At 58.7% G+C, this 19,006-nt stretch overlaps 2 protein-coding genes across 2 annotated transcripts; one reads left to right on the forward strand and one right to left on the reverse strand.

Annotated features, from left to right (window-relative positions):
- Positions 1–206: 206 nt before the first annotated feature.
- CTSF (cathepsin F) lies at positions 207–5,223 on the forward strand. Its single transcript, XM_025879007.2, has 14 exons — positions 207–534; positions 751–849; positions 1,140–1,224; positions 1,317–1,378; positions 1,508–1,583; positions 2,171–2,284; positions 2,407–2,552; positions 2,640–2,736; positions 2,817–2,897; positions 3,617–3,736; positions 3,827–3,891; positions 3,991–4,081; positions 4,515–4,573; positions 4,655–5,223. The coding sequence occupies exons 1-14, from the start codon at positions 325–327 to the stop codon at positions 4,727–4,729; spliced, it is 1,380 nt and encodes a 459-aa protein (XP_025734792.1). The 5' UTR covers positions 207–324; the 3' UTR covers positions 4,730–5,223.
- Positions 5,224–5,379: 156 nt separating this feature from the next.
- On the reverse strand, positions 5,380–18,471 carry ACTN3 (actinin alpha 3). Its single transcript, XM_025878932.2, has 21 exons — positions 18,198–18,471; positions 14,459–14,573; positions 14,169–14,288; positions 13,766–13,852; positions 13,597–13,684; positions 13,034–13,112; positions 12,868–12,949; positions 12,044–12,129; positions 11,626–11,718; positions 10,946–11,176; positions 10,640–10,787; positions 9,367–9,517; positions 8,677–8,785; positions 8,440–8,580; positions 8,010–8,192; positions 7,400–7,534; positions 7,124–7,303; positions 6,577–6,723; positions 6,423–6,488; positions 5,736–5,894; positions 5,380–5,652 (listed from the first exon to the last, which is right to left on the reverse strand). The coding sequence occupies exons 1-21, from the start codon at positions 18,342–18,344 to the stop codon at positions 5,494–5,496; spliced, it is 2,706 nt and encodes a 901-aa protein (XP_025734717.1). The 5' UTR covers positions 18,345–18,471; the 3' UTR covers positions 5,380–5,493.
- Positions 18,472–19,006: the final 535 nt, after the last annotated feature.

Genomic DNA, 19,006 nt, shown 5'->3' on the forward strand with positions numbered 1-19,006 from the left:
CTAAGACCTAAGAGGATTATTCCAAGACTGCAGCTCCGCCCGCGCGTCCACAGACCTACCCAACTGCTGCGAGGACGCAAGGTGCCCACCCCACCCCTCCCCCGCTTTGGCGAGGACTCGCCTGCGCCGCCCGCGCGCCCCACGTGCCTCGCGTAAATAAGCGAGTGCGCAGGCGCGCCGGGCCCGCGTCCACTGGCCGGCGCCCCGCCGCCCCGGGAGCAGGGGGAGGGACGCCGGCCCCTCTGGCCACGGGCTGCTCCGCCCCGTCAGTTGGTCCGCGCGTCCGTCAGTCGGTGTGTCCGGGCCTCCGGCTTCGCCCTCGCCATGGCACCCTGGCTGCCGCTGCTGTCGCTGCTGGGGCTGCTCCTGGGCGCCGCTCCCGCCCCGCCCCGCCGAGCAGCCGACGCTCAGGCCCGGGAGGTGGCGTACCCGGCGCTGCTGGGGCCCGCCCGCTTCGCCCTGGAGATGTACAACCGCGGCCGGGCAGCCGGGACGCGGGCGACGCTGGGGGCCGTGCGCGGTCACGCCCGCCGGGTGAGGACGCGCCGGGGGTGGGGGTTTCCCGGTGCCGGTGCGCGGGGACCCTGGTCGGAGGGTTGGGAACTTTGGCCTGGACCCCGGGTGGGGGCGCTGGACGCGGGAGAGACGAACTTCTGGTGCTCGGGAAAGGGAGGGGGATAGGGCGGGGCTGCGGGAAGGACGGGCTGAGGAGGGAGTGGATGTGCCTGCCTCACCCGCCCCTCCATCCAGGCGGGCAAGGGGTCGGTGTATTCCCTGAAGGCGACCCTAGAGGAGCCTCCCTGCAATGACCCCACGGTGTGCCAGCTCCCTGTGTCCAAGAAAACGCTGGTGAGTGATAGGGCTCTTGTGATTACCCCGCTCCCATGATGAGTTTGGGTCAAGTGATGCGGAGGCAGCAACTACCCTACCCTGAGTCATTTCCCAAGGCTCTAAGGGCCAGAGACTAAAATGCCCTAAGAGTGGGCACGACAGGGTGCTGACTTTGCCTCACTCTGCACCGTGGGGGTGATTGCCTTGTTCCTTGGAGGTGGTCTTCACATGAGGCCCTTCCAGCTCCATCTTGCCAAGGCCTTGCTCCCATCCCAGCCCCCCAGAATGGCTTCCTCCTCTCCCTTCAGCTCTGCAGCTTCCAAGTCCTGGATGAGCTAGGAAAACACATGCTGTTGAGACGAGACTGTGGCCCAGTGGATACCAAGGTTACAGGTGCTGGGAGAGCCCAAGGAGGCTGGCATAGTTCAGACCAGACTTCACGCAGGGTTCAACCTTGATCTCTTCTCTGTTCCAACCCTATTCAGATGACAAAAATGAGACTTTGAGTTCAGTCCTTCCACTGTTGAACAAGGAACCCCTGCCCCAGGTGAGGCACCCATCTCCGTCTGGCAGCTGGCGGCTGCTTTATTTCCTCTTTTCTTTCCCTCCCCCTGGCCTGGGCTCCCTGATGGATCTGTGAAGGATTCCTTGTAAAGACCCCCTGTGTCCTTTACAGGATTTTTCTGTGAAAATGGCTTCAATCTTCAAGGAGTTCGTTACCACCTATAATCGGACATACGAGACGAAGGAGGGTGAGGACCCAGCCTTGGCTGTACCTGGCCCAATCAGATCAGGACCTTCCCCCCACTTGGTACCTTGGTGTTGGGGAGGGGAAGGACACACGAGGCAGTGCATCCACTCAGGGACCCCTTAAATCCCCAAGTTCTTGCCCAGTGTCACAGGAGTGGACCGCTACCTCAGGTACCTGGCCCCTTCTCCCATCTGTTTTTCTTGTCAGAAAGCATGGGTCTTCATCATTCTGGATAGAATGGGAAGGGATAAAGGCCAGATTTTCTCTGCTGGTGCCCCCACCTCCCCAGCATGGTAGTCTTTTTCCCATGACCCCCTGTCTGAGGATGCCCTTTGGAGCCCATTTTGGCTATGCCTTCACTCCTGGGATACCATAAATTCAGTCTGGCCCCAAAGTTGTTCCCCCCTCCCCCTCATCACTTGCAGGTCTGGACCTCTCCTCACCTCCAGCCCTCCCCAGAGTTCTGTCCTTGAAAAGAGCTTCAGGCCTGATCCAGAGCCCACCTACTCCCCAGGGAAACCCAAGTGCCTTTCCTTTTATCATCTGCCTGGGATCCAAGCCTTTCCTCTCCTGCTCCTTGGTTCTCAGAAACCCAGTGGCGCATGTCTGTCTTTTCCAACAACATGATGCGAGCACAGAAGATCCAGGCACTGGACCGTGGCACAGCTCAGTATGGGATCACCAAGTTTAGTGACCTTACAGGTAGAAGTGGTGGCCAGAGCCCTCATGGAGCCTGGAAGAGTCAGGGTCTGCTCCCAAGGCCCCTGATGAGGGCTGCCTTATACTCTCCCCCGCCCCCATCCCCTGCCCACCTTTGCCCACAGAGGAGGAGTTCCGTACCATCTACCTGAATCCCCTCCTAAGAGAGAACCGCGGCAAGAAGATGCAGCTAGGCAAGTCCGTTAGCAGCGCTGCCCCACCCGAGTGGGACTGGAGGAGAAAGGGGGCTGTCACCAAAGTCAAGGACCAGGTTGGTCCCCTAAGAGGCAATGGTGGGACATGAGGACTGCACTGGGGTTGAGAGGGGACCCAGCCCGTCTCTGCCCCTCTCTTGCAGGGCATGTGTGGCTCCTGCTGGGCTTTCTCAGTCACCGGCAATGTGGAGGGCCAGTGGTTCCTGAAACGGGGGGCCCTCCTCTCCCTCTCTGAGCAGGGTGAGCATCCCACTCTGCACCCTTACCCCCCCGCCCAGCCCCTCCAGAGGGCTCCTCAGGACCAGCTTTCTGTCTCCTAGAGCTCTTGGACTGTGACAAGATGGACAAGGCCTGCCTGGGTGGCTTGCCCTCCAATGCCTACTCAGCCATAAAGACTCTGGGTATGCATTCATGGGATCGGGAGGGGCAGTGGGACTTAGCGCGAACTGGGTTCAGGTCTTAATGCTGACCCTTAATGAAGACCTCGAGCAAGTCAGCTCTTTGACTTCATCTGTGAAATGGGGCTCGTCTTGCCCACTTCATAGAATTGCTCTGAGTATCAAGTGAGGAGATAATACATAAAGTCCTTGGTGCATAGCAGGGGTCTTGGTGTTTTTGCTGCTTGGAGGTCCATATTTCTGTAATACCACTAAGTCAGGCAGCAACACACCTCACCCTTGAGAGGAGGTATTGACTTAAACTGGCAATTCAATTCAGTGGTGGGCTTCAGCGGCCATGGGGTGAAAGGCTGAGGGACTGGGGTGGCTGTGCAGGGACTGGGAGCCTGGCGGGTCTGGGCCACCCTGGGAGCGGACTTGTGTGGGCAGGACAAGCAAGCCAAGATGCAGAGCCCCAGGAGTGCTGGGATGAGTAAGGATCAGAAGTTGGGCATCGAGTCCCATCCCCTGCCATATTTCTCCCTGGTCTTCCCTCAGCCCCCTTAGTCTCTGTTTTGTCATCTCTAGAGGGAGGCTGTTGTTCAGAGGGCACGGCCTTGGTCCGGGGTGGGCAAGGACCTTAAGACCTCACAGAAGGGGCTGGGGGTAGCCCCTGGCCAGGAGAAGACAAGTGTGTGGAACACAGGGGTCCGTATTTTCATCCCACCCCCACTACCCCCCAGGAGGGCTGGAGACAGAGGATGACTACAGCTACTGCGGCCACATGCAGACCTGCAGTTTCTCCGCAAAGAAGGCCAGGGTCTACATCAACGACTCGGTGGAGCTGAGCCGGAATGAGGAGAGTGAGTAAGGGCCAGGGTGAGGGTGGGGCACAGGCCACCAGGTGGGGCTGGGGCCTGGCTGTCCCTGACGCTGTCCCTCGCCTTTCTCAGAGCTGGTGGCCTGGCTGGCCAAGAAGGGCCCCATCTCTGTCGCCATCAATGCCTTTGGCATGCAGGTAAGGCCCCAGCTCGGCTGCCCCTGCCTGTCCCTTGCCAGCTCCCTTCCCGCTTCTCCTTGGAGGTGGCCCTCTACTCTTTATTCTCCCCACCCCCAGTTCTACCGCCACGGGATCTCCCACCCACTGCGGCCCCTCTGCAGCCCTTGGCTCATCGACCATGCTGTGCTGCTCGTGGGCTACGGCAACCGTGAGTTCCACTGACCCCCTTTCTGCCCATCCCCCTCAGATCACGGGCAGAGGTTGAACCACAGCCTCTCAGGACCTCTGGAGAGGGAAATTGAGGGAATTCCGGGGAACCCTGCCCTTACCCCTGCTGCGGTCCATGGGCCAGGCAGGAGTCATCTGTTCCCTCTCTGGATGGGAATGCTGAGGCAGTGGGAGGCTGAACTCTTAGAGATAAATGACCTGCTAGAGACGGGGGGGGGGGGGCGTGGGGGCGCTGGGTGCCCTCCCCCACCCAGAGCCACACCAGGTCTCCAGGAGGGTGGCAGGTGGGCCTGTCTGCCTTTCTGCTCCTTTCTCAGAAGGCCACAGCAGATAGTGGGAGAGTGCAAAGGGCTGGGGGTCCTGACTGGAGAATTGGGGACCCCTGACCCCCTGCACTCTGCACTGCTACCCAGGCTCTGGCATTCCCTTCTGGGCCATCAAGAACAGCTGGGGCACTGACTGGGGCGAGGAGGTGAGTCTTGTCTCCTTGGCCCCGGCTCTCCGGCCCCACCTTGCCCTAGCGCACTCACCAGCCCACCTGCCTTCCCGCCAGGGTTACTACTACTTGCATCGTGGGTCCGGGGCCTGTGGTGTGAACACCATGGCCAGCTCGGCAGTGGTGAACTGAGGAGCACCAGCTCTGGACCTGGTGCTGACCAGAGCAGCCCCTTCCTCAGCCTGACCTGCGTGTCCAGGCCCCTTCCCAGGAGGCAAGCTGGCTGAGGGACAGGCACCGGGTACCTCAGGGTGAGCAAAAGGCACTGGGCTAGGGCAACACCCCTACCCCTCTCCACCCACCCCTCTCCTGAAGTTCCCCAACGGCACCTTTGTTGACTTGTGGTAGCTAGAAGGCCCTTGGGGTAAAGGATGATGTCCTGGCAGCTGAAGCTGGCTGGGGCAAGAACCTCGGGCTTGGGTAAGGAGCAGGTGGGAAGAAGATATTCTGGTCATAAACCCAGCTTTGTCCTTAGCAAGCTCTGGCTTCTTGCCCTGCCTTTTCCTCTGTCTGATGCTATAACTTTTCTGGTTCCCCCCGGATTTGGGGACTGTTTCCTTCCACATCTAGAGAAATTATTGTAACTTCCTTTTTCTAACAGCAATAAAGAGGTGTCCTAGGCCCCAGTGTGGTGTGAGTGCTTGGTACCTAAGGGCAAAGAGGGGTGGTAGGGACTCCTGGAGGGTTGAGGTTGGGCAGCTGGTCTTGCCCAGGAGCATGAGGACCCAAATTCTGCTTCGGGAACTGAAAAGAGATGGAGAGAAGCTCATGGATCGGTCTTTATTCAGAAGGACGTGGGTGGCCGTTCTCTGAGGCCCTTGCTCCAAGAGATGGATGGGATCAGCCAGAGGGAGCTCCCTCTCTCCGACTCACGTAGAGAACCGTAGGGGTTGAGGTCAGAGGTCACTTTCCCCGTAGAGGGCACTAGAGAAGGCCATGTAATCCAGGGCTCCAGCTGGAGCCCCGGAGCCCTTGTAGGGTGTCATACGACGGATGCAGTACTCGGCCTGCTCGGCGGGGAGTTCCCGCCGCAGCTCCTCGGGAGTGATGTAGTTCTGGGGGAGAAAAGGTTGTTGAGGACCCACAGATCCTGTTCCCTGTCCCAGCCCGCCAGCCCCCTCCACCACCTGGGACTTACCTTATCTCCTGCCAGGATCTTGAAGGAGGCCACAACCTGCTCAGCTGTGTCGGTCTCAGCTGTCTCTCGGGTCATGAAATCGATGAAGGCCTGGAAGGTCACGATGCCGGCTGCGTTGGGGTCCACCATGGTCATAATGCGAGCAAACTCCACCTCTCCCTGCAGGGATAGAGGCCAGGCACCATGCCCATCGTGGGTGCTAAAGCCAGAAGGCTCCTCATGTCCCCTCCTGGGGACTGTCCAGCTTTGGCCTGACAACCCGGGTTACAAAGTGCTCTCTTCCCTCCATAGACTGCCTCAGCCTTAGCTCTGGCTTTACGGGGAGTCCCTTCTACTAAACTGAAACCTGCATCCTGCCCCTGGCAATACCCCCTATTGCCCTTTGATCCTGATCTTTTTTTCTGGAGCTCTCTGTAGTGCTGTTTTCTCTGGGTAAAAATGTTGCAAGCTCAGGCTTTCAAGTCACATACAACGAAGTCCCAATCCTAGCTGTGTTCTTGAGCAAGTTAATTTACTTCTCTGAGCCTTTGATAGCCCCTACGTGAAACGGGGTCATTCTGCCTCGCCCCAGTGGGCGTGATGAGGGGGAAATGAAATGCATGTGAAGGTGGGAGGGATACAGTAGGTGCTCATGGTGTAGAAGAGAGGCACTGATGGGACTCCCGCGACGCGGTTGGGGGCACTCACCAGGTCATAGCCCATGGAGATGAGGCAAGCCCGGAAGTCGTCAGGCTCCATCATCCCATTCCGCTTCTGTGGCGCGTGAGTAGTTATCAGACTTGGTCATCCAACCCCACCAGCCTCCAGGTCCACCACCCCACAGAACTGGGCCCCTGCTGACCCGGTCAAAGTGGTTGAAGGATGCCCGGAACTCGTTGAGCTGCTCCTGGCTCAGGCCCTTGGCATCTCGGGTCAGTACCTGGTTCTCCACCTCATTGATAGCGCGGGCAATGGAGGTGAGCAGCTGCTCCCAGCCTACACGGATGTGCTGGAGAACGGGTGACAAGCCAAGTCAGTGGGTGGCCGGTGCCTGGCCCCTAGTTCTAGCCTCACTCCCAGTCCGCTGTGTGACCCTGGGCAGGTCTTCCACCCTGTTGAGCCTTAGTGTCTGCCAGCAGCCCTTCCTGCCTTGACGTTTGATGACTTACTGTGTATTAAGTGCTGATCACCCAGTTGTGGCCAATCCTGGCCTGGCTTCAGTCGGCTACGTGACCCTGGATGGGTCACTTTCCCTCACCTGATCTCAGTATCCCCACGGGCGCATTGGGAGACCTGGCCAAGCTGAACCGGGGCCCCTCCTGGGGCAGACGTGCCAGGTCCGGCCATGGCTGCCCCAGGCTTCCCCAGCCAGCGCGGCCTCGCCGCCCCTCTAAGCAGGTGCCTCTCACCTCCATGCCGTAGACTGTGTGCTTGTTGTCAAACACCAGGCTCTCCTGCAGCAGCTGGTGGTCACCCTCCAGCCGGTCAATGTTGCTCTTATAGTTGATGATGTTCTGCTCCTGTTGCCGCAGCCCAGCCATCTGTTCTTCCAGAGAGCCAGCCATCCCTGTGGCTAGGCGCCCCACCTCCTGTCGGGGGACCCAGGCAGGATGAGAGCTCCCAGCTCCCTGTGGCCCCGGCCCCGGCCTCACTCCCCCAGATGGGCCCCACCATCCGAGCCATACCTCCACCTTCCCCTGGATCCAGGGCCCAACAGCATTGGCTTGAGCTGCAAACTGTCGCCGGAGCCTCTCGTTGAGCTGCTGCCGGGCGAGTTCTTCCTGTAGTGTCTGGTCACGGCTGGGCACCAGCTTTCGGACCTAGGAGGAAGGGTGCTTGTGCCTGGGGCAGCTCTGGGAGCCAGAGGATGGCTTTGAGGGGACATGGGCTCCAACCCCTAGCAGAGCCCCTGCTACTCTGAGCCAAAATGTCTGGGCTTACATGGACAAGCTCTTGGGCAAGTCACACGACCTCTCTAGGCTTGTTTCCTTATCTGTAAAATGGGGCCGGTGATACAACTGGTAACTTACTGCGGTGGTTTTATAAAGACGTCCACACCCCAGGTTTAATTTCACTTCACATCGGGCCCGACAGGAAAATGCTGCTGTTATGGCCATTTTGCAGCAGAGGCCATGACAGGCAGGGTGACTTATCCAGTGCCCCACAAAGGCTGCGACAGACCCCAGATCCGAAGGTGGACTGGAGTCTCCATAGCTTGGGACACGTGAGGTTCCGGGGTGGTTAGAAAGCACAGCAGTGGGTGAGAAGCAAGGAGAGGTCACAGGCACCACTGACCATGTCCCACTTGGTGCTGATGTCCTGTGGTGTGAGGTTGATGTAGGGATTGGTGGAGCTGGGCCGCAGTCCATATGTTTGGCAGATCTTCTGGATCTCACCCTGGATACCCAGGATGGCTCCTCGCTCTCGGTCAGCCTCTGGCAACGTAGCCTTGAATTGCTCATGTGCAGTCAGCAGGCTCTGGGAGCGCAGGCGAGACCCATGAGCCAGCACCCTCCACTTCCCATGGGCAACGACAAGGGCCACAGTGTGCTGCAGGCCACCCAGTGGGTCTGCTGCAGGCCTCCTGTCTGCCAGCCCAGCATTTGGGAACTGCGGTTTCCCAACCCCATTCCCCAGGAACCCAAAGAAAGAGCTGATGGGATTCTAGGCCCACTTCCCTGTCCCTCCCCCAGTCTCCCTCCCCACTTGGAACCCCCACATCCACCTGGGTCTCCTCCACCGAGTGCACCAGCCACACGTCTTGCAGGTCCTCCACGGCCCCATCCAGCCAGTTGTTGAAGGGTGCTGCCCGCCGGGCAAACTCCAGCTGCAGCTGGTCGATGGTCTCCAGGAGCTTCTCCATCCGCTAGGGGCCACGGGGATGGCGAGTCAGCAGCCTGCCCAGCGGGCCCCTCACCAGCCTCTGGTCTCCAGCCCCCAGCTCCCTGGCGCCCAAACCCACCTCCAGCGCGTCCCTCCTCTTCTGGGTCAGCGTGCCCAGGTTGTCCCACTGGTCACAGATGGCCTGGCAGCGGCTATTCACTGAGGCTGCCTCGTGGTAGTCCAGCTCACTGGGGGCAAGGAAGGGGATGACAAGGGGGTCAGACCGCAGCCTAGATTTCCTCCTGACTGCCCTCCTGGGACTGGAAGCTGTGCCCCCAGACGGTGAAGGCGCAAGGCAGCCAGAGCAGGTGTGGGTGAAGCAAGGCATTCCTGGGGGGTGGAGGTGGGGGTTCCAGGGCATTCCTTGGGGAGGGGGCGCCTGCGGGTCCTCAGCTCCAGTCCTCTGGGGAGCTTCAATAGGGAGGGGGAGTGGAATTGTGCAAGAGGGGCGGGTTTACAGGAGGAGGTGGGGAAGCTGAGGCTGATGGGGAGACTTTGAGCTAGCAGGCCAGGGCCGGAAGCTGAAGGGGGCGGCCAGGTTAGGGGTAGGCCACGGGGGTGGGGCAGGCCGAACATGGATGGGTAGGGAAGAGTGTCCCGCGATGGGGACAGGGTTACTGGAGGAAGGACAGAGCAAGTGGTGATGGGGAAAGACGTGGAGGGAGAACTGGGGAGAATGAAGTTTGCGGAGGGCAGAGGGGAGAAGCCAGGTACGGTAGTTGTCCCCCGGGGGGAGGGGGGGGCGGGCCCAGCAACGGGCCACGCCTACTTGAGCTCCTGGGCCAACGCGGCGATGTGCTCCACGCGGTCCTGGTGCGCGGCCAGGTCGCTCTCAAAGGCTTCGTGGCGCCGCAGCAACGCCCGCACGTCCTGCAGGGAGGCCGACTCGTAGTCGTGCTGGCTCAGCATATCCTCCTTCCCTACTCGGAGAGAGGCCCGGCTCGGGTCACCCACCGGGGGCCGCGTTGGGAGCTGGGCTCGGCTCACCCACCCGGGGCCGCGTTGGGAGCTGGGGTTCGAGCTGGGTTGGGTGACCTTGCAGAGTCCTCCCTCATCTGTGAAATGCAGGTGATTACACCTGCCCAGCCTATCCTCAGGGTCTGCTCTGCGATGCCAGACTGATAAAGTTAAGTGAAGCTCCTGTTCCTGGGCATGGCCTGTAAATGGCTTCAGCGTCCCTGATCCTGCACGTCTCAGGGTGGCCCTGGTACAGTTTGGATCTTACTGGATCGCAAACTACCTCCCAAGGACTCTGCGCCCAGTGAGCCCCCGACCTGGTTTCCTTTGCTCACCAGTTTCCCCAGAGCCTGGCACAGTGCCTGGCACTTGGGAGACCTTCTAGGAATATTTGTTGGATGAATGAATGATGAATGTAAAAGTGCTTTGAGAATGAATTACATTACACAAATAAAACCATAATAATAATAATCTCAGCCCCTACTACTTATTGAATGCCTCCGCATTTTGCAGAGACGCTAATAGGCTTAAAGATTCAGAAACCTCCTCAGAGTCCCATAAATAGCTGTATATTTAAGGAATTCTTGCTATATCAAACCATTGTTATCCTTCATGCCCATAATCCATTATTAACGTTTGTTCATTATCTTTAGGCAGGGCTCATTTATTTGTAGGATTAAAATCCCTGATAGAATACAGAATGAATGTTTTCATACAGAGTGATATTATCTGACTCATGCGGTATTCTGCCATCAATATGCTCTGAGTCCAGCATAAGTGCTGTTAAGGTTGGGGACTCACCGGCCACAGGTACAAATAAAATGCTACATGTCCAATTAATCAGAGCAGACCTACAGAAGGCCAGAGCCAGGAGACAGGGGCCGGAGTTTACAGATGAAGAAACTGGGGTCCAGAGAGGAGCAGTGACGGCTACACAGCAAGTCAGGGTGGTTCTAGAAAAGAGGTCCCCACCTTCCTGGCAGAACACCTACTCCTAACCTGTGCATTTTGCCAGGACACCCCCCACCACCATACCAGTCTCCACCCACCCCAGGACAGACTCAAGCCCCATGAGGTGTACCTACCCCGGGTCCAGGCTTCGTGCAAGGAGGCCTTCTGTTGGAATTTCTCCGCCAGGTGCTGGAGCCGCTGCAAGCGCCGGATCTCCGAGAGCAGCCAGTCCTCATAGCCCTTCTCCACTTGCTCCAGCCCACGCCATGCGTTGGCGATGTCCTGTGGGGCCAGCAGAGGCACCTTCCATCATGGTTTGCCCATTGTACAGATGGGGACACAGAGCCCCATGGCCCTTTGGGCAGAGTGGGGGAGTCACCCCCTCCCTGGGCAGAATGTGGGCAGAGTGGGGGAGTCACCCCCTCCCTGGCCTGGCTCACCGAGACAAGCTTGCCCTCGGAGGGCATGAAGGCGGGCCGGTGGCTCAGCCGCAGCTTGGTCTGCAGCGTATTGAAATTGATCTCCAGCTGGCACTTCTCCTGCACTCGGGGCGGCTTGTGCAGGCGCCGGTAGTCCCGAAAGTCCTCCAGCTTGCGCTGCATGGCACTCATGCTGGGCTCACCCACACGGTTCTCCAGCCATGGTATGGTGCGGCGGATCCATTCCAGCAGCTGCCAAGGCCAGGCAGGTGCAGCGCAGAGAGTTCTGAGCTGGCCTGCTCACCCCGCCCACCCCTTGCCACCCACACCCAGGCTGTGGCCAGAAGGCCAGGCCTCAAGCAGAATGGGGGGTCCCCACTAATCAGGGAAGGAGTCAGATGGTCAATGTTTGAGCCTGGTCAGGACGCAATATAGGCTGGCACAGAGCAAAGGGCCATGAGATTGCCTAAATATGGGTGAACAGATAAAGGAACGAGGGAACACATGAATGAATGAGTTCATGAATGAATGAATGAGTGAATCCGTGAATGACCAGGAGCTTGGACAGGCAGAAGGGGCAGGAGATGTGAAGATTGCAGGAGGAAGCAGGAGGCGGCCAAGGCCACTCTGAGGTGAGGGAGGCTCCGCAGGGAGAGCACAGGTACAGGAAGGGGAGGGGCCTTCTTAGGCCTCAGACTCACCTCACTGGCAAGCTTCTCGTACTCCTCCATCAGCTTCTCATTCTCCTGGTTCACAGCCAGCACCTTGCAGATCCTATTGGCGGCCGTCTCTGCCTGTTGTGGGAGGTGGAAAAGATGCGCACTAGAACAAGCCGCTGCAGACACCCCAACCCAGCCTTCCTCTGTAAAGCCCTTAAAACCTGGGTCCGTGCAAATAGGGCAGCACATCTTTTTAGTTGAGGAGGGAACTTCCAGGCCAGAAGCCTCTGCTCCTGAGTTCCCCAGAGACTGAGTATAGGCAGATGGGACAGTGGCACTCCCACCCACGTGGGACCCAGCACCTCCAAATGTTGGGATGCTGCCACGGTTGGGCCCCTTGGTCCACACGCCCAGCCCAGGCAGCAGCAGCAGCGGGGAACCGGGGGGCGGGGGCCCTTACCTGCTCAGCCCCGGCGAAGGCATGGTAGAAGCAGGAAACGTAGGTCATGATGGCCTTCTCATCAGGCTTTGGGGTGTTCACGATGTCTAGGGGACAGCAGTGAGGTATTTATTGGCCAAAGCCAGGCTTGGAGAATGGGCTCACGCCCCTAACCAGGCAGAGAGCTTCCTCGAGATGGGAGGGGTGGAAACATCTAGTCACAGCCAGAGATGCCAGCTACCCCAAACCCAGCGTCTGCCTCTTCCCTGAAGCCCTCTGTGATCACCCCAGGGCCCAGGAATGTGTTCTCTATGGGGTGAGAAAAGCGCGAGGGAGCGGGTGAGTGAGCAGGCGCTGCAGCCCCCGAGAAGCACCAGCCCACACCGCCTGGTGTCTCTAACCATCCCATCACTCTGTGGGTCCATCTGTCTGTCTTTTCCCCAAGTTCCCATCCATTGGCGCCCACACATCTAGGGCACCAGACACAGTAGGTGCTCAGAAAACATTTGCTGCCTCAGTTGACTAAAGCCTTGCTTGGGCAGAAGGACAAGAAGCAGGACCTGCCCCTAAGGAGCTCCCATGCTCCCACGTTACTCAAGTAACTGAGATATGAGGCAGAGGGTGGTGCCATAAGGGAAAAGGCAGGAGAGGCTGCTTCCACTGGTTGGACAGGGGCAGGGGAGCAGGACAGAGGGCTCCTGGAGAGGGGGGCCTGGGACAGGAAGGATTTTTACTAGAGGGAGGTGGAGGGGGCGAGCATTCCAGGAGGAGGGAAGAGCAAGGGCAAAGAAGTGAAGGCTGTACCACGCCTCTGGTCAGTAAGTGGAGTCCTCGCTTCCTCTCACCTTCTGCATCCAGCATCCTAGGGATGTCCAAGTATTTCTCAGCCACCTCGAAGGCAGCGTTTAGGTTGCCGATGGGGTCGTCCTAGGTGGGAGGGAGCAGGGAGAGGTGAAATGTCGGCCACCGGCAGAGGCTGGGGAGTCGGGGCTGGGGGCGGCCGAGGCCTACCTTGCGCAGTTTGGCGTAGTCGATGAGGTCGGGGCGGTGTCGGTGGATGAGAGCACAGAGGGCCAGGCCATCCTTCCAGCTGGACAGAGAGAAGGGCAGTCAGGCCTGGATTCAAGCTGAGGCTGTGTCCCACCCTCACTGCAGGAGCATCCCCATCAGGACAGCCTCGTCAGTAAAATGCAGTAGTCTAAACTCCTTGGCTTGGCATCGGAGGCCCTTCATTACCAGATCTAGACTGTCTCCTCCAAGCGCATCATGATTCCTTCCCATACCCTGTGCTTGGGCCACACCAGTATCTGGGTGTTTTTGGCCGCCAGGTTTTTGCTCACAAAGTTCTCTCTGCTGGAATGCCCTTCCAGGGATGTTTCCAATGCGCGCTCGCTCAGGGATCCTCCCTCCCCCTCCCGGATTCAATTCCTCGTGGGCCGAGTCCTCCTATTCCCCGGACACCGTTCCAGGAGCCTGGCTGTGCCGGGCCCTCTCGCGGGGCGCGCGGCGCGCGGCAGGGAGAGCCCAGCGGAGGCGCGCGCGCTTGCACGCGCATATGCCGGCTGCGGACAGACCTGGTGTGGAAGTTCTGCACGTTGACGTTGCGGTACGGTGCTGTTTTCCGCTGGCACCACAGAAGCAAGCCTTCCTTGGCGGAGGTTTCTGGGTGGGGATGCGGGGAAGTGTCGGCTGGGGAGGGGTCTGGGCCAGCCCTCTCCCCCAACCAGCTTCCCTGCCACTCACCCTCCACAGAGATGTCCTGAATGGCGAAGCGGAGGATGATGGTCCAGATCATGCCCAGGGTCATCTTCAGGTTCCCGTCGACAATCTCTGTAGGGTAGGGATGGGAGACAGGTTCCATCTGGCGTTGAAGGCCCGTGCTGCCCCAGCTGCCTCCCTCCCCTGCTCCATTCCTTGGCCCTTGACCCGCACGCCAGAGCTGGTACTTAATCATTGTTCAATCATGGAACACCTGCTACTCCCGGGTCCTGAGCCAGCACTTGCGGCGCATTTGCCCCTTAACAGTCCCTTCTATGAGGCATGGACAGTTAACCCCACAGTTGAGAAGACAGGCTCCCAGAAGTGGCTTGCTGACGTCAGGACGACCCTCCCCTGGCCCCAGGGCCTCCCCCTGCCACCCCCTCACCTTCAGCACCAATGGACACCAGCTTAACCCCCTTGCTGGCAATGAAGTCCAGGGCCTTGTTGACATTGGCGATTTTGTGGAAGCGCATCTTGCCTTTGTCTGGCCTGGGCAGCCTCTCTCCTGGGTGTAAAAGGAGGGGCCGGGGTCAAAGGTCACAAGAAGAAGCTGAAGACATGGTCCTCAAACTTCCCCCTCCCCCACCACATCCCCTCCAGGTTCTCCCGTGTTTCCCCAGCTCCCTGGATTCCCCTAGGTCCTGGGGTCCCCATGCCCTGATTTGCACTCCTCACCTGAAATGACCTCCAAGAGCAACATGAGCTTGAGGCCATTGCGGAAATCCTCCTCGATGTTTTCAATCTGGGTGCCAGCCTTGCGCAGGTGTGAGTTGCACCAGGCAGTGAAGGTCTGGGGGCAGAGACAGCACTGAGACCCTCGCTCTGGGTCTGGGGGACATCAGGGTAGATCTCAGAACCCCCGCCCCAGAGTCAAGTCCTGGTTCAGCCACTGACTTGCTGTGCATCCAGGACCCAGTTCCTTGTCTCCCTGAGCTTTCGTTCTCCTGGAAAAGGAGACATGGGTTCTAGGGCCCGCACAGGTCCCAGTTTAGACTTGGGGCATGCCAGCTTTAGCCCGTCTCAAGCACTGGAGGGGCTTTTAGAAAATTGTAAAGCATATGCTCCAAAGTGTGGGGACCCTCTGACACACAAGGGCCAATGCAGGGTGATACTGCCCTTCTAATGCCCGCAAAATTCTAGACCAAAGCCTACCCAGTTCTGAGGGTTCTGCCTGAGGGATTGTGCACCTGTATTACTGTCCTCTCAGCCCCACTGACCTCCCAGGGCTGTTGTGAATTAGCCTCCAAGTAGAACTCGAGGGTACAAGAGCTTTGCAAGTCATGGAGGACCAGCTGGTCCTGGAGGTGACTGCCTTCCCCTCTCCCTAGAGTCAGCCTCAGCCTCAGCCTCAGCCTCCATCTGGGACGGTAGGGCTGCTATGCAGCTCTGTCTATATTGGGGGTGGGGGTGACCTGAAGCCTGATATACATTTCCACCAACCTATGAAGCCCTCAAGCCCTGCATTCTGCCATCATCTGTAGGGTCCTTGGTAGAGTCTATACTTGGGCTCCAAGCCCAGCTGAGATGCTCACTCACTGTGACGTGGAGTATGCCCTTTGCCCTTTCTGGGCTCAGTCTCCCCATATATATTAATTAACTGGCCAGACTTCATGATGTCCCAAGGTCCTTCTTCCTCCAATCTGGTAGGATTCTAGAATTCAGAGCATTCCCCCCACCACAAAGCAATTAATCCTGGGAGATGACCCTGGAAGTTATTTGGAATTATTTCCCTCACCCAGCTTCCCTTCCCGAGACCAGGTTTTCAGCTGCCCTAGAAGCTGGACATGAAAGATGATGCTTTAAATACGTGAGGGACTGTCATTGCTGAGGAAAGGGAGTGAGCTTCCTGTCACTGGAGGTGTATAAGCGAGTGCTGAACACTACTCGATGGGGCCCCAAGCACAGGAGAAGGTAGTTGGATTCTCCGTAGTTCCCTCAAGCCCTGGAGTCTGAGATGCTCTGGGTCTAGATAAAGCAGGGGGAAAGGCGGGACTGGGCGAGGCTTCCATGGTGGAGGAAAGGGCATTCTTCCGTTTGACAAACACTTAGTAAGATGTAGTTCCTGCCCTATAGGAGCTCACAGTCAATCAAAGGGTCGTGTTGGTCTGAGAAGTGCTGGGAGAGACTAGTGTCAGGGAGAAGAGGGATTCAAATCAGGTGGGGGACCTCTTGGGGAAAGCTAATATTTGATCTGAGCTGCAACGGAAAAGCGGAATTATTCGGACAGAGAAGGGCAGGCAAGGACATTTTGCAGCCACACAGGCAAATGCTCAGCAGTGAGAAACAGTTGCTAGGTCTGTGGGGTTACAGCTATCTGGGTGCCACTGGAATGAAGCTGGGGGTGTTGGGGTATAAGTGGTGAGAGGCAGGCTGGAGGGGCGGCAGGGGCCAGGTCATGCACGATCTTGGGTGCTAAGCCAGGGAGTTTCAACTTGATCCTGAGGGCAACAGGGCATCAGGGAAGATTTTGGGCAGAGGGAGGTGGGCAGAACCATGTTTTAGAAAGCTCTTCCTGGTGGCAGAGTGGAGGCAAATGGCTTGGCAGAGCAGGAGGGAGAAGTGAGAAGGTGGCGGCTGGGATGGGGTGAGGCGGTGGGGGGAAGAGGCGGGGAGGAAGGGTCAGAGGAATGGGATAGAAACACTCTTCTTGCTGAAGTGTAAGCTTCCTAAGGCAGAGGATTTATTTTGTTTCCTGCTGAAGTCCTGACACCTAACACAGTGCCTGGCCCTGAGCAGGAGTTCCCTAAGAAATACTGAATGAATGTTTTGGAATGAGGTTGAACGAAGAGGACTCAGGCATCAAGCAGGAGCAGGAGGGAGTGCTCCGAGACATGGGGCCGGGGGGGGGGGGGGGGGGGGCAGGTGTAGGGCGGGGCTAAGCTGAGTACAGAGATGCTCAGGCTGGAGGAGAAGGAAACTCCGGAATGGCCAACTTCCAGGGATGCTGATTAATTTACAGAGCATCTACGTTGTGCAGCTGTTGAATGAATGGATGAAGTGGGTGGCTGTGGGTTGGGCTGGAAGGGTATTCCTGATATTTTGTTAAATGATGCAAGTTACAGACTAGTGCGTGCCTCATGAAGGGCATGTGGACCTGGATCTGAAGGAAACCTGGTGGGTGCCGAGCAGATGGCAGCTGGAGCCAGGGGCAGGGATGACATCACTGGGAGACTGCCAGACCCAAGGACCGCAGCCCTGCTTGGAGACAGGTGCAGGAGGAACCAGAGGGGAAGCATGTCACCCAGGGCACCCCAGCCTAGTCAGCTGAGCCTCCCGGACTCTGGGGTCATCTCCTGTCATCTAACCCAGCAGAAGTGCTCTGATTCTAAATCCTGGGATTCTCAGATCCTGCAAATTCCCCGGAGCACTCCTGTTCCCTGCCCTCTCCTGGAGTCACACACTGTTGGCAAATGCTCAGCAGGGTCCAATGACTTCACATCGTCCTCCCTCCCCCTGGCCGGCCACTCCCCAAAGTCTCCTCACTCCAACCCGGATCATTTTCTCTTTTGGGAACCCAGGTGTCCTGCCCCCTCCACTTGGGAAAGTCTGGGAGTGAAAATAGATCAGGGAGGGGGCCCCAGTGCCCTACAAGGCTGGGCCTGGGCAGCAGCTGCCCATGTGCCCCACTCCAGCTCCCCCAAGCCGCTGCCTCAGCACAAAGTGTCCATCTGGCCGGAGAGTCAGGTTACTGTGTAAGGGGACCCAGGCTCCCCTCCTCCTTGACCTTGTGGCCTTTTCAGCAGACTTAGGGCCCCTGAGGTGGGGAGGGGTATCTTGGGAAGGAGTGGGGGTGGGGCAAGCAAGGGGCAAAGACCCTCAGGTTGTGGGGGGGGGTCCTGTTTCCTGACAATATATGATTTGGGTCCTATCTCTGCCCCTTCCTGGGCCTCAGTTTCCTCATGTGACAATTGGGATGGAGTGGCAATGAACCCCAGGGTGGAGAGAATAGAGAGGAGAGAGTGGGGAGGGGTCTGGGATGGTTCTCTCCTCTCCCACACTCCCAAGTCCACTAGGTGCCGGCTGCAAGTCCTCAGGGTGGGCTCTAAGATATTTAACTAGAGAGTCAGGGGCCTGGGGAGAAAGATTATTTTCCCGACACCCCCCAAAACTTGGATCTCCTGGGCTTCACCCAACCCCTTTTCGCCAGCAGAAGTGCGACAGTGGGCCCAGGGTAATGAATTCCTGGGGGGTGGGACCCCAGAAACTCTCCTTGTTATCCTAAACCCCTCATGAGGGCTCCCAGCCCTCTCTTCCAGCTCTGGGAGACAGCGGAGGACTGATGGGCCGAGCTCGGGCTAGGCAGTGCCATTCTGGGTCTAGACGGGCTCTGCCCCCGACTTGCTCAGTTGCCAAGGACAAATCGCCCGGCTTCTCAGGCCTCAGTTTTGCCATCTGGAAATGGGTGAGCACTCACTTTCCGCTGCTGCTTCTCCCAGGCCGGGTCGAGCAGTAGGTCGCGGTCCCAGTCCTCCTCCTGTTCCATGTACTCGCCGCCCCCGCTGCGGCCCACGAAGGGCCCCTCCCCGACCCCCAGACCCTCGGGCTGCATCACCATCATCATCTTGCTCGGGCTTCTGGCTCCGCTCCGCTCGGCGCTCTCCGGAACACCCCGGCCGCGTTAAGTAGCGCCCGGCCCAGACCCGGATCGGATTCGCGCTAAATATGGGGGAGGAGGGTGGGGCCGGATGGGGGCGAGGGCGCTCGGGTCGGGACTAGGCAAGAGGTTGCCCTTGGACCAGAGGACTGCAGGATTTGGGGGCGCTGGGGTGGATCCCAAGGCGGAGATTCGGGGTTCCCGTTCTGGCTCCGCCTCTTGGGCGCTGTGTGACCGTGAGAAAGCCACGGCCCTCTCTGTTTCCTCACGTGTGCAACGGAGATAACGATAATAGTAGAGGCTGTAGAACGCTCTAGAAGCTGTCCCTTAGGCCTCCTCCTGACCCTCTCCTGGCGCCGCGCAGGTGGGAAACAGAGAGCCCTATCCCCATTTCACAGTCAGACACACCGAGGCGCCGACCTGTTTGAATGTTTTCTGGGGTGATGGAGACACTCGAGCATGGGGAGGGGTTCCAGGCCAGCTGGATGAGGCGATGCAGGGCTATTAATACAGGGGCGGCTGGGGGCTGAGGGGGAATGTGCTGATCCGGGAAACCCCGACGCCACCGAGACTGCAACTCAATCCTCCAAACCAGCCAGCGGGACCGGAGGGCGGGGCTTCTGCGGGAG

This window comes from Callorhinus ursinus, unplaced genomic scaffold (genome assembly GCF_003265705.2).
Source record: "Callorhinus ursinus isolate GAN/ISIS: 27379988/994484 unplaced genomic scaffold, GSC_fseal_2.0 scaffold51, whole genome shotgun sequence".
NCBI classification, from domain to species: domain Eukaryota; kingdom Metazoa; phylum Chordata; class Mammalia; order Carnivora; family Otariidae; genus Callorhinus; species Callorhinus ursinus.

Excerpts from the sequence above, each read along its gene's own strand:
- CTSF (XM_025879007.2), top strand. The coding sequence starts at position 325 with ATGGCACCCTGGCTGCCGCTGCTGTCGCTGCTGGGGCTGCTCCTGGGC. Across the intron at positions 850-1,139 it reads CTGTGTCCAAGAAAACGCTG|CTCTGCAGCTTCCAAGTCCT; the intron begins GTGAGTGATAGG and ends CTCTCCCTTCAG. Across the intron at positions 1,379-1,507 it reads ACAAGGAACCCCTGCCCCAG|GATTTTTCTGTGAAAATGGC; the intron begins GTGAGGCACCCA and ends TGTCCTTTACAG.
- ACTN3 (XM_025878932.2), bottom strand. The coding sequence starts at position 18,344 with ATGATGATGGTGATGCAGCCCGAGGGTCTGGGGGTCGGGGAGGGGCCC. Across the intron at positions 14,574-18,197 it reads GGGAGAAGCAGCAGCGGAAA|ACCTTCACTGCCTGGTGCAA; the intron begins GTGAGTGCTCAC and ends CTCTGCCCCCAG. Across the intron at positions 8,581-8,676 it reads AGAGGAGGGACGCGCTGGAG|CGGATGGAGAAGCTCCTGGA; the intron begins GTGGGTTTGGGC and ends CGTGGCCCCTAG.